Source organism: Microtus ochrogaster, unplaced genomic scaffold (assembly GCF_000317375.1).
Source record: "Microtus ochrogaster isolate Prairie Vole_2 unplaced genomic scaffold, MicOch1.0 UNK10, whole genome shotgun sequence".
Classification (NCBI taxonomy): domain Eukaryota; kingdom Metazoa; phylum Chordata; class Mammalia; order Rodentia; family Cricetidae; genus Microtus; species Microtus ochrogaster.
The window spans coordinates 3,292,196-3,306,297 of NW_004949108.1; the positions used below are offsets into that span (position 1 = coordinate 3,292,196).

Below are 14,102 nucleotides of genomic sequence, written 5' to 3' on the forward strand. Positions count from 1 at the left end.
CTCCCGCCCGGCCCTCAGACTCCGCCCCCACCCGCCATCTCACCAATCACATGGCGATCTCCGCCCCCCAGTTACCTAAGCCCCGCCCCTGACCGGCGCGCCGCCAGCCAATGGGAGGCCGAGCCTAGCGCCCAGTGCGCGCAACCCGCGCCTAGCCGGCTCAGAGCGAGAAAAGCGAACCCAACCCGTCGGGGCCGCCGCTCCGGACCCACCGCCTGCCGCCGCGCGCCGCCCGCCGCCGCCTCCTCCTCCTCCCCCCGGATCGGGTGTACTGTCCCAACCCGAAAGTCCAGTTCTGCGGCCCGGCTGCGGCGAGCGAGCGCGATGACACAGGAGTACGACAAGTGAGTGAGGCGCGGGCTCGAGTCCGGCCAGGGCCTGGGGGCCACCGCACCTGCCGCAGCCACGGCGCGGGCTCCGGGGACCTCGAGGCCGGACGGGGCGGGGCGAGCGGGGGGACACCCGGCCCTCGGCCCCGCCGTCCGAGGTCTCCCGAACCCCACGCCCATGGCTCGGTGGGGACGGGTGGACCCCGGGCAGCCTGCTGTCACCTGCCGAGCTGCGGGAGCGAGAGATCTAGGGGAAGGTTGAAGTGTCCGCTGCCCGCGCGTTCTCTTCGCTGCGGCTGCTGTGTGAGAAAACGGCTGTGGGTGTTCTCGGGCCCTTGCATCACCTATGGTAATTACAGAAGACTATTTCTGCTGTTCGGGAGTATCCAGAGGAAGAAACTGCAAGCAGGGTGATAAACTAGAGACTTCTTTCGAATCGGGATTGCCTTTTGGAGTGTGGGGTTTAAGAAACGAGCGAGAAATGTACAGTGGTGGTGTAAGATGTGATCGGACGTTGGCAGGACTAAGGGCGCACGGATAGTGCTCGATTTTACTTGCGACTTTTCTATAAATATAAAGATGTCCTGAAAGACAGAGCCCGTCTATTTCAGCTCAGTAAATCTGGAGCAGAGAATCGGCTTCGTAGTTGCTTAATGAATCTGTGTTTTTCTCGTGCCTGTTTTCTGAAGGAAGTTAGCTCAGTGTGGCAGTCAGCAACAGATTAATCTTGTCTTGTAAAAAAAAAATGCAGTTCAGTTAGTGCTCGGCTCTCTTGAAGATCTGAGTCTTATTTGAAAACACTCATGAACCTTCAGGGCTGGAACAGCAGCTTGCTGGTCATGAAGAAGTGGGCTGCAATTGTTCTTCTGTTTATTTCTCTACTTACTGAGGAGGCAAAAGTCCCGGCGCTAACCTCTTGGCCTTAGGCATACTTTGGAAATATAAAATGCCTTCAGGGTGATTGCAGACATAAAGCCTCTTGGAAAATATTTATTTTTTGATGCTTGTATCAGTGTAGGATGGGATGGGAGACGATGGAAAGCTTGAAAAACTAGCATTACAACTGTTGAATGAGCCAACTACTGTCAGAATCTTCTGGAAGTAGCTATTAGACTATTAATAATAGCTCAGCCGTACACCAGAGAATCTCAGCAGTGTACCATACCACCACTGGACTCAGGACCCAAAGGCTTGGAGAACACCAAGTTGTAGGTTTACCTTTCTTTGGTTAGAACTTGATTTATGGAGATACGTCTTCTCTATTTTTAATAAACCTGTCTCCAGATGTGCACCCTTCGAATTGCCTTCATGGCACGAGTTAAAGGCCATGGGCTCCACATCAGCTCTGCCTGCTGAGGGCAGACGGAGTTTTCCCTCCGTTTTTCAAAGATGTTCTCCTTTTCCTCCTTTCTTCCTTCCTTTTCTTTTTTTCCTGTCATTTTTTTTTTGTTCTTCCTAAATCTATATCTGTTGTTGAAGGATTTGGGTGACTGCCAAGCCCTAACCTTTGCTGATTACTTGAAAAGATAATCAGACTTTCTACACTCACTTTTAGAAAAGATGGGGTCACCTCCAGGCCATTTCCATATTTCACTCATGTGTTGCAATGAGAGCCGAGCCTCGAATTCTGCTTGTCAGGACAGCCATCATTCAGGGACGTTCCAGACACCTCCATTCTTTTCCCTTCACACACACACAAAGGGCTGCTTCGCCTCGCTAAAGTCAATGCTCCACTTTTCCCTCCCTGTTGACTTACTAAATAGTACCAGCTGAGCGAGCAGTTGTTGAGACTGTTGACATTTCCAGTTTTTGGAATCGGTAATGTTTGCTTGAATCATTTAAATTAAATCTCCTATAAAGCGTCGCTAAAGTCACCATTGATTTTCCGGAATTTTCCCACAAACTGCACTGTTAACATGACATAGTCCTTGCCTGATGTGAAAAACGAATAAAGATTTTATTTATTGTAGGGCAGGGGAGCACTGGGGATTAATCCCAGGAAACCCTGGACTCTGAGGAGAGAGATCACATGTTCAACCCCTAGGCTGTGCCTTCAAATCCTAAAGCCTAGGAAAGATTTTCTTTTCCACACTTTATTTACGTTATTGTATAGGTTTGTGTGTGTGCCACACACACACACACATACACACACACACATCAGAGGACAGGTTTTGGCAAGTTCCCTCTCTCCTTCAACCATGTGGGTCTTGGAGATGTAACTTGTGTTCCTTCACCAGCCAAACCATGTCATCAGCTAAGGAAGATTCTTAATTGATTAATGTGTTTGGTGTGTGTGTGTGTGTGTGTGTGTGTGTGTGTGTGTGTGTGTGTGTGCGTGTGTTTGAAAATCAGAGGACAACTTGCAGGAGGAATCTGTTCTCTCCTTCCACTCTTCCCAGGGATAGAACTTCAAGCCTTCAGACTTATGAGTGAGTGCCTCTTCTGCCCACGCCATCTTATCTTACCGGGGCCCATGTAAAGATTTTAAATCGGATTTGTTTACTATTTTTTTTAGGAAGGCTGATTTTCATTTGATGGCTTCATTTGTTGGAGGTTGTATTTATCTCTAAGATAAGCAGTTCACTCCCATGCCAGAAAATTATGCTTCTTTATTGATTTATAGTCCCCTTTGGCTACATTCCAGGCTCCTTCTTCTAGTAACAGTAGAGTCTTCTAACTTTCCCATACACCCTGAAGGATTAAGGGAAATGTCCCTCTTGCTCTCGGTCCTTTCTTCCCGTCCCTGTTTCTTGGAAGTCACATGTGACAGCACGATGAGCCCTGTGTGGGCTTGGGAAGAGGGCGCCAGCCTGAGTGTATTTGAGATGTATCCATGCCTTTCCATACCTTCCTGCTGTAGGATATGTGCATAGCCATGTCTTCTTGGGGGTATTTGTGGGTTTGGGCAAATTGCATCCTCTCAGGGTCTCTGGCAGTGGTCCTCCGGTGTGCCCTGCCTTCTGAACGTGTCTTCATTTGACTTATTGGGGTCATTGGTTTAGCTCACAGGCCACAAGGCAATTTAAAGCATGCCTTTTGAGGAAGCATTTTGTAAATCAAAATTTGCAAACCTGAATTTTCTGAATGTTTTTATTTATTTCAAAAATGCCTTTAAGAGGAGCGTGGACACCATTTCATTTACTTTATTGAGTTCTCTTCAGGCAGGTCTTCAAATGGTGTGGGTATTTAATTCATTATAACGCAGGAGGTGGAACCCAGTGCCTTGCTCATGCTAGGCAGTTGTCCTGCCACTGAGCTGCCCCCACCTGTAATCACCTCCTGGCACGGGGCCGTGTTCCTCTTTTATAGAACTGTCAAAGAACTGTTTGTTCAGTTTTGGTTTTTGTTGGTTTTATTTTTTTTAACGGCTTGTAAGTTGTCTTGCTGTGGGAAGTGTGGATTTAACTTTGACTTTCTTCCTCTGAAGCAAAAGGCCAGTGCTGGTCCTTCAGAACGAGGCCCTTTATCCGCAGCGGCGCTCCTATACCAGTGAGGATGAGGCCTGGAAGTCTTTCCTGGAAAACCCTCTCACTGCAGCAACCAAGGCCATGATGAGCATCAATGGGGATGAAGACAGCGCAGCTGCGCTGGGCCTGCTCTATGACTACTACAAGGTGGGTCGCAGGCTCTGGACGGCCGGGCATGGCGCTCCCAGACGCACCTGATTCAGCAGCCTGTAAAACAGTCCTTTGCCGAATGTCGGGCTGAGTGCTTCTGTAGTGGCTTATAAATAGTTTAATGAGCACTCGGGATTTCTGTGGTTCAAAGCTGAGCATCTGCGATCATAGAATCAAAGGGTGATTCTTATACGGCTGCTCTGGCCCTAGCTGAAGGAGACGCTGCTGTAAATGAAGTAGTAGCCAGGTCCCCCGCCAGTTCGAGCGTTTTAACAAACTTGGTTCCGGGTGTCATGAAAAGGGGCTGCCGGCCGACCGGACTCTCCCCTGCCATGACAAGGGGCTGCCGGCCGACCGGGCTCTCCCCAGGGCAGTCGCCATTTCTGTAACTGCTTCCACAAAGTCTTAGGATTGGTTGCGGAAAATGCACACATTTTCAGTTCTGGGGCCCCGTTCTAAAATGAGAACACGTTTATCTTGTCTGTCTCCAGACAGTTGAGTTAGCCTTAACTGTCGTGTACTGTGTATGAGTTTCTACCTCACAGAGTCCTAGTAATTCAGCTGCCACTCACTGACGACCTGTGTCACACTGGACAGCCTGTGTGTCACTTTGACCCTCAGGCCCGGCAACTTAGGATGCATTCATTTAGGGTTCCAGCCCAGTTCCTGCCACAGACTGTCCTCTCTGGTGCTGAATTGTGCTGTGTCTGCTGTCTCGCTGGCTTGACCCATGGCAGACGCTCAGGGATGGCCCTTTGAGCGTCTTGGATGTGATCACCCTCTGTTTTATCACTTAATAACTAGCAATGCCTTCAGAACAGATCGCTACTAAATCCAACAATACTTAGTTTCGTGTTATGTGTAATGTACGGGGATGTACGGGAGAGTATCTGCAAATGAATGCAGGTGCCCAGGGAGGCCAGAAGAGGGAGAGGGATCCCCTGAAGCTGGAGTTAGGGGTGGCTGTGAATCCAGACTCCTATGCTAGGGCAATGAGCACTCTTAACCACTGAGCCATCTCCCAAGCCCCTTTATTTTGTTGTTGGTGGCAAGATATGGAAGAATTCTTGCACCGTAGATATCCTGCCCACACATATCTCAGCAACATTTGTGCGCCCGTTTGGTCCATGTCTCCGGTGGGTCGGTGTCACAGTGTGTCTAGTGTCGTTTGTCTGCCTTTTGATTGTGGAGCAAAGAAAGAGAGCTACAGAAGGAGTAGAATGGGGCCGAAGAGAAGGCTCAGTGTTAAAATAGCACTGGCTGCTCTTGCAGAGGACCTGGGTTCGGTTCCCAGCACCCACACGGTGTCTCACAGCTGTCCATGACTCTAGTTCCAGGGCATCCGGTGCCCTCTTCTGACCATGGGCACCATTCACTCATTTGGTACACGGATGTAGGTACAGGAAAAACATTCATACATATAAAGCACATACTTAAAATTTCTTAAATAAAGGAGAAAGAAACCCTTACTCCATGACAGGCTGAGTCTGTTCGCCCTTGCTCGCCACCTCTGGTGGTGACTTGGCTGTTAGTGCCATCGGAGCAGATTGGTGCTCAGCAGCCCATCAGGAGATGAGATAAAGGCTGCTCCTTCAGGTGAAGGCTTCTCCCCTGGATAAGGACTAAATCCCTTTCCTTGGTGTTAATGCTTTAGGTTCCCAGAGAGCGCAGGTCATCCGCAGCAAAGCCCGAGGGGGAGCACCCGGAACCAGAGCACAGCAAAAGGTAAGTGCGGTGGCCAGTGCACACAGGTGTGCACACGTGAAGAGGTGGGCAGGCCCCGCCAAGTAAAACCAGAAGGGCCTGGTGGGAGGGACCGTGGAGAGTAACTGCCGTCTCAGAGTTAGAGCCTGCTGCAGGCAGCGTTCCCTTGCCTAGAAAGCCAGCCTCAAGCTCTTCTCCTCCAGAGGGACGTTTTTAGTAAAGCGTGACGTGCTTGACCCTCTGAAGGGGATGGCACGGGAGCAGAGTCTAAAAACCACCTGGGTGTGGTGGCACGTGCCTGTAACCCAGGACCTGGGAGGCAGAAACAGGAGGCTCGGGAGCCCCAGCTAGCCTGGACTCTTGTGCAAGCCCGTGTCAGACAAAGCAACCCTTGGGATGCAGCTGAGTGATGGAACACTTGCCTAGCATGGACAAGGTCCTGGGTTCAATTGCCACATCTGCATAAAGAAAAAAACAAAGCAAAAAAAAAAGAAAAAAGGAAAGAAAATACATAGCAATGACTCTGGAATAGTTGCCCCAGTAAAACTTAGTGAATTAATGTCCATACTCCTCTTGAAGGCATTTTAGGTTAAAACTTCGATAAATTAATTACAACTCAATCTTATGGCCAGGAAACATTTTAAAAGACACATTTTACATTTATTTATCTTATCTGTGTGCATGGACATGTTGGTGCATACCGCGGTGCATGCCTGACAGGATAGCTTAAGAAAAGTCCCCTCTTGCTACTCTGTAGTAGCGAACTCAAGTCGTCAGACTTGGTGGCAAGCACTGTTACCCACTAAGCCATCTTGTTGGCTCTAAAACCAGCTTTTAATGGATTCTTGTTTTATTAGTAATAAAAAATAAAACAGCCAGGCATGGTAGCATACACCTATAATCCTCGGGAGCCTGAAGCAGGAGTTCAAGGCCAGCCTAGGCTGTGGTAGCCAGATCCCATCCTCAGGGGAAGGGGACAGAACCTGATTTAAGGACTGAGAAACAGCTCATAGTTCACACGCCTGGTAACTGTTTCTTTACCGTGATTGTGGTTCCGCTTGCAGATCGTTTTTGGAAGTGCACATTTATGACACGTGATTTGTTTCATAAATGTTTTCCATATTGCGATCTAAAACTTCACAATTTCTTGGAGAGCAGCATACTTATAGATTCATTTTACTATTTATTATGAATCTTTTTGAGCACAATAAAATGGTAGAAGCCGGCGTGTATTCGTTGCCAGCCTCAACAACTGTAACGTTCATCCTCGGAACCAGGTGAGAAAGGTAGAGGGAGAAACACGCCATAGAGTTGACTTCTGACCTCAGCAGGCTGCCATATATGTATGTCTCTCTCTCTCTCACACACACACACACACACATATACATGTTACATATACAGGTGTATACACACATACTCAAAAATCATTATTTTTAAAACTATTCATATTACCTATATATTAAATCACAGTTAATTTTATATAAAATATCTATTGTTAAGTATGCTAATGAGTTGTCCTTGGGGAAGCAGCACTTACTTGTGAGTGTCTGGAGTGTCTGTGTGCAGGTGTGGTCCCCTGAATTCCACCCCCAGCACCCATGTGAGAGGATGGATGCCCACTATTGTATCGGTTTGTTTGTCCAGTCAGACCTCCCCGGGCACAGGAAATCTCAGCTGAGGAATTGCTTCCAGCAGATTGGCCCATGGGCACATCAAAGGGGCATTTTCTCCATTGCTGACTGATGTCGAAGGGCCCAGCCCACTGTGGGCGGGGCTGTCCCTAGGCAGGTAGTCCTGGGCTATATAGAAAGGTAGCTGAACAAGTGGGACAAGTCAGTAAGCAGTGTTCTTCCCTGGTCCCCTTAGGCTTCTGCCATGGTGTCCCTTGATGAGCTGTGACCTGCAGTCTTTCCTCCCCAAGTTGCTTTTGGTCATAGTGTTCTATCACAGCAACAGAGACACAAGCCTAGGACAAATTGTTTTTTCTTTTCACAGATAAGAATGGAGCCCGAGAGACAAAATAGCTTGCTCTAGTTGACACACAGTTTGAACCCAGGTGGCCTCACTCTGGAGTCTATGAACTCACAGTGTCAGGTTTTATAATAAAATATGAGGATCCACATTAGAATTACCGAGAATAACTTGTACTGGAGCAGTACTCCGAGCCCTGTCAGAGCAATTGTGCTTTCGCTTTGGTTTTTTTTTTAATTTATTTAAATTTATTTTATGTGAGTTAGTGTTAAGGTGTCAGATCCCCCAGAACTGCAGTTACAGACTGTTGTGAGCTGCACCATGGGTACTAGGAGTTGAACCCAGGTTCTCTGGAAGGACACCCAGATCTCTTAACCACTGAGCATCTCTCCAGCCCCTATGTGTAGCCCAGACTGGCCTCGATCTTGTGATCCTCCTGCCTCTGCCTCCTTCAGCAAATCCTACCAGCATGCACCACCACAAGCAGCTGCTTTGGGTTTTGCTTGAAGCTGTGAGATCTTCACCAGGAATGGGTCCTTCCTCCATTTCCCGCTGAGTCGGCTTCTGTGTAGGGTGTTGCTGCTGTGAGGAGCCCTGACCATCAGAGCACTGAGTCATATATGTAGCATGTGCTCCGCGTGCATGAATCCCTGGTTGGAGCCCCATCACCTGTTCCTCCCAAATCCTCCAAGCCCCGCATCAGCACCAAGGTTGAACATACAATGTCCTTTCTCCTTTCTTGAAGAAATAACATGCCAAATGTGGCGGAGCAGCCCCTCCTTTCTGCTGGAGAAAACAGGGTGCAAGTGCTGAAGAACGTGCCCTTCAACATTGTCCTCCCCCATGGCAACCAGCTGGGCACTGATAAGAGAGGCCACCTGACAGCTCCCGATACGACAGTCACTGTCTCCATAGCAACCATGCCTACCCACTCCATCAAGACAGAAATCCAGCCACACGGCTTTACTGTGGGAATCCCCCCGACGGTGTATCATCCTGAGCCCGCCGAGCGTGTGGTGGTTTTTGACCGGAGCCTCAACACTGACCAATTCAGCTCTGGTGCTCAGCCGCCCAATGCTCAGCGGAGGACTCCAGACTCCACCTTCTCAGAGACCTTCAAGGAGGGCGTTCAGGAGGTACAAAAGACAAAAACATCTTCCTAAGACAGCGGCGTGTTTGTCTAAGTATTGGGTTCCACCTTTTCCTGGTTATGTAAGCTTGAAACTTAGCCCAGAGTGAGTGGATCAGGAATAAAAAGATTTTTTTTTTTAAGAGAAAGGCCCGTAGGTATAATTTGTAAGCTAAACCTACAAATCCAAAAATTATTATCAAGGGCACAAGGGTAATCTTACCAACAGCTGAGTTAACAATTATGGTTTCTGCTAAGAGATTTGCTGGAGAGAGAGAGAGAGAGGAAGCCTGTGTGTAATCTCCCCCTGACCACAACTGCGTTCTCATAGCTTTCTTCAGCTCACATCGTAGACCCAGGCGAGCTCCTGAAGCTCGCCTAGCATGGCAGCCCTGTCGTGTCTCCACCAGGCGCTGCTTATTTCGTCGCCTAATCCAGAGCTTGAGGTAGTCATCAGGACGCTGAATGAGTTCCAGGGACTGGAAGGCATGCGGATGTCACTTGGGGGTACATTGGCACTCAGGGTGTTGAAGGCAGGTCTTACTGCCCTGGAGGGTCTTCTAGGGGTAGAAACGGACACTTTCCAGGAAAGGGTAGTAGGCTTGCACAGCCCCGGTGCAAACTTGACTCTTGGCCCTTGTGTTTTGGCTGCAGATTCTAGACTCCGAACACGTGTTGTGTGGGAGAGATAAGGAAAGGGACATAGTGGATCGCAGGCACTGTGTGTCTATCTGTCTGTCTGTGATCATTCTCATGAATGGTATATAAAATTAGATAGTTACTTTTTAATATTTATTTACTGGTTTTTCAAAACAGGGTTTCTCTGTGTAGCCCTGGTTGTTCTGGAACTCACTCTGTAGACCAGGCTGGCCTCGAACTCAGAGAGCTGCCTGCCTCTGCCTCCCCAGTGCTGGGATTAAAGGTGCAAGCCACCACCACCAGACTTATATTTTTATAACTTTTTTATTAGTATATTTTAGTACTTTTTATAACTTTTATTAATTTAAATTTTTCTATAGATTCAAAACTCTTATTTTGAAACACACCTCAAAAGAGTTGTGGGTGACCTTACACACACACCTCATCCATACCAGACCTTGGTCGTTAGTAACCGTGATAACAGTTAAATGGTCGTGCCTCACTGCGTTGATATTTCAGGTTTTCTTCCCCTCGGACCTCAGTCTCCGGATGCCGGGCATGAACTCAGAGGACTATGTGTTTGACAATGTTTCTGGGTAATAGTTGCCTTCTTACCTGACTTTTGGATTTTCAGTCTCTGTGATCACTTCTCTTTTTGGTGCATTGATCCTGACAAATCTGAGGTGGCTCTGGCGTGCTTTTGCCTTCCTCTGCTCCGCCAACTGTGGCCTTACCTTGGGTCTGGAGCTTTTCCCGCAATGTTGCCCTGCGGGCCTCTGGGTTTTTTCGGCTTCCTCGATTCTTGGTGTTGGTGCTTTCCCTTCCCTGGCTCCCTTCTGTGGTGACGTGGGCTAGACTCTGAAGGAGATAGGGATGAAGGTAAATCACTGGCTGTCTGTTCCCTAAAGTGTGCAGAGAGATGACAGTTTAGGGATGAATAAGTTGACAAAGGACTTATTATTCTTATTAATGATAAAATAAACAAGTGTAACTTTTCCAACTTGGCAGCTTGTTTTTAGCTTAGCAAAAGTACACCCTGCTCTGGAAACAGGAGCATTTTCTAGGTTCATGAGAAGTATACAAACACCTCAAGATTGTTTTTAAAGTTTAGAATTTCCTTTTTATTTTATGTGTCTAACTGCATCATATTTTGCAGTTAAAAAAAAGAAAAAAACCAAGGCCAGTGAGGTGGCTCAGTGGGTAAAGGTGCTTTCTGCCAAGCCTGATGATTCCAGTTCAATCCCAGGAGCCACAAGATGGAAGTAGGGAACCTCCACACACATACTAAATAAATACATAAATGAACGTAAGGCCCTTGGTTTTCTGGATCTGCGGGATTTATACTTCCTTTATAAGTATATCCCAGGGTACAAGGGTCATAAGCTCACAGACATTATGGTTTGGGATAGAACTTCTAAGCTTTCCCTGTGATGAGTTAGGTAGTTTTAGGCGCTGTGAGCTAGACAGCCTCTCTAGTTTTGTGACTAGCCAGCTTAGCTGTGTAATGGAAAGGGGGTCTTCAGATAAGGCATAAGCTGGTGGTGTGGCTACGTTCTAATAAAACTTTATTTAAAAGTATAGGTGTAATTGACTGACCATCAGCCTAGGAAGGTTCTGAGCGGTTGTGTAAAGTAACAGGAGACGTAGGCAATCATGGAGTACCTGTCTGGGTGAAGGTGGAAGCTACAGAGAGTGCTGGCAGACACATGACCGAGTGCTGTGCTCCCAGCCCGTTTGCAACCTCTGCTCCATAAAGACCAGATTGGCAGCAAGCCCCAGGAGGTTCCTGCCTCCGCCTGTCCAGTTCCTGATGTCATTTGTAGCACAAGCATCCAGATGTCTAGTTGTTGACATTACATCATAGAACATCTAATCAGTGTTTCGTAGCCCACTGTGTGAGGGTTTTTGGTCACTGAACACTTGTGTTTAGGATTCTATTTATCAATAAAAGGGGACAAGTACTGCTTTTAACATGGCATAGTCAGCTGGATGTTTGTTGGTGCTCTTCTGTCTCAGTAATCCCCTACACACACACACACACACACACACTCCCACACGCACATACTTCAGGATTATGGTGTACCAGAAGCTTCCAAGAGACTAGCCCAGAAACCTGTTGCTTCTTTGTCCTGTAGGAACAACTTTGAGTATACCCTCGAAGCTTCCAAGTCACTACGGCAGAAGCAAGGGGACAGCACTATGACATACCTGAACAAAGGGCAGTTCTATCCTGTCACCTTGAAGGAAGTGAGCAGCAGTGAAGGGATCCACCACCCGATCAGCAAAGTTCGAGTAAGTTCTGTACCTGAGTCTGTTCTCCCGAAAACCCTAATACTTCCAGGCCCTTGAAACTGAATACAGGCCTGAAGGGGCCAGGGCTTGTGGGCTGGTTTTTTTGTTTGTTTGTTTTTTAAGGATTATTTTTACTTTAATTCTTATGTCTCTGTGAGTGTTTATGTATGTTAGAGATGCCCTTAGAGGCCTCAGCTCCCTTGAAACTGGAGTTACAGGGCTGGTGTAAGAGGCCCGATGTGAGTACTGGGGACAGAACTTAGGTCCTGTGGGAGAGCAAGTACTCTTAACCACTGGGCCTCTCTAGTCCTCCACAGTGTTGTGTTCAGCCCTGTCAGCTCTCATAACAGTGACTTTCCCTGAAGCTGCTCACCACTTGCTGACCTTACACTGTGCTACATTCTCATTCCCAGAGCGTGATCATGGTGGTTTTTGCTGAAGACAAAAGCAGGGAAGACCAGCTAAGACACTGGAAGTATTGGCACTCCCGGCAGCACACAGCCAAGCAGAGGTGCATTGACATCGGTGAGTGACCAGAAACCCACCTTCGCTCTTGGAGGCTCGAGTACCCCGCCTGCCAAGTCCAGTTATTTTTGGCAGTGATGAACTTCCTGCCGAAAGCATTTGAATTTTGATGCCAGCCACAGATGTGTTCCAGGCAGTGTCCTGTGCCTCCTGGAATTAGGACTCCGTCCTCACTTCCTGCTTGGGGCCTGTGCCCAGGCAATGGTTTGCCATGTAACTGGAACCAGGCACTTTAGTCAGCTAACACAGTGTCTGCTTTCAGCCTCTCTTTCTGTCTGTCCCCTTCTCTGCTGTGCTGGGCATGAAACCCGGGACTGTACACATGCTAGACCAGCACCCAGCCGCCGAGCGAGAGCCCCTCACTCCGTCTGCACATTCGGGGAGCAGTGATGCCTTCTTTAGGAGTTGCTATGCCCTGAGCTAGGTTGCTGATCTCGTTGGTCTGTGATAACCCAGTGGTAGATACCCGGGGTATGGCCCTACAAAGCGTTTGTCCCCTTCTCGTTTCCAGTCTCACACAATGCTACCATCCACCTGTGGCTCCTGTTTCCTTATCTTCTGGAGTTCTTGAGCTCTCTTTTCTGTAAGGCCCAGAAGAGCTGGGGCTGGGGACATGGCTCAGTGGTTAAAAGCACTTGCTGCTCTTCCAGAGGACCCGGGTTCAATTCCCAGCACCCACATGACAGCTCACAACTGCCTGTAACTCCAGTTCCAGGGTATTCAACACCCTCATACAAATATACATGCTAACAAAAAAAGAATGACATGAAATATAAATAAATAATTAAAAAAGAAAGAATCAGAAGAGCTGAGTTCTCTCTTCGTTGGGACAAGGTCTTTCAGTCTAGTTCATGCTGGTCTTAAACTCATTGCACATCCCAAACTGCCCTTGAATTCACACCAAAATCTTCCTGTTTCACCTCCTAGTTTCTAGGATGATAGGCATGTGCCTCCACACCCAGCTTAGAAGAACTGAGTTCTAACCTTGGTTCTGCAGATCAGTTTTGGGGCCTTAAGACCATTGCTTAAGCTTTTTAGACTTAAACTTCCTAATTTTGACCCAATGATATGGAAATAACTATATCTAAACTTATCTCTATTTTTTTTAAAAAAACAGAGTCCTGGAATTATTTTTTCCTCCTTTATTTCAGTATTTCTTTCAACCCAACAAAATGCTTACTTAAATTGTCCAGAGGCTAATGCCGAAAACTGAACATTTCTTGGCCCACTCTGATCTCACGTTGACACTAACAGCCATGACTTTCTTTTTTCTCATCCACTGCTTCATGTAGCCGACTACAAAGAAAGCTTCAACACCATTAGCAACATAGAAGAGATCGCTTACAACGCCATCTCCTTCACCTGGGACATCAGTGATGAAGCAAAGGTATTTCGTAATGTCCAGGGCATGTCCCCTCCGGCTGTGTGAAAAGGGGGTGGAGAGTCACGATTTCACAGCTGCTCTGCTCTGTGTTGTAGCTGTGGTTATGAAACTGTCCTTCCAGTCTCCACCCTGCTCCAAAGCCGTTCCTCTCGCCATCCCTCAGCACAGGCTCCGGTGTGTGGAGCTGTCATCCTCAGGTGCCTGTCGTCTGGCCCTCACTCGGCCCCACTTCCTCATTTGCAGAGTGACACACACCCTGCCCTCCGTCCACAGTGACATAGGGATCAGTACAACAGCATCCCGTCAGTCAGGTGGGGTTCCTGCAGAAAGAGTAAATCCAAGTTACCAGCGGTGTCCATTTCCCATTGTACCAGACACAGCCGAACGATTCTTCTGCCTCATGCTTTTACAGTGCACAGTCGCCTCTGATTCAGACGGTCCCTTGGGTGATTTTCTGGGGTTTTTCAGGGGATTCTTAGAGGCAAGGAAGCATATTTTCTTAAGCTGTGTCT

The 14,102-nt window shown here is 47.9% G+C and overlaps 1 protein-coding gene across 1 annotated transcript in view; it reads left to right on the forward strand.

Moving 5' to 3' along the window:
- The first annotated feature begins 191 nt into the window (after positions 1 to 191).
- Grhl1 (grainyhead like transcription factor 1) overlaps positions 192 to 14,102 on the forward strand; it is a 46,499-nt gene continuing 32,588 nt past the window's right edge. The window contains exons 1-8 of the mRNA XM_005366505.2: positions 192 to 344; positions 3,757 to 3,943; positions 5,601 to 5,671; positions 8,367 to 8,757; positions 9,909 to 9,985; positions 11,525 to 11,681; positions 12,095 to 12,206; positions 13,499 to 13,593. Of these exons, the coding sequence (XP_005366562.1) occupies positions 325 to 344; positions 3,757 to 3,943; positions 5,601 to 5,671; positions 8,367 to 8,757; positions 9,909 to 9,985; positions 11,525 to 11,681; positions 12,095 to 12,206; positions 13,499 to 13,593 (1,110 nt within the window). The 5' untranslated portion in view covers positions 192 to 324. The remainder of the gene's footprint in view (positions 345 to 3,756; positions 3,944 to 5,600; positions 5,672 to 8,366; positions 8,758 to 9,908; positions 9,986 to 11,524; positions 11,682 to 12,094; positions 12,207 to 13,498; positions 13,594 to 14,102) is intronic.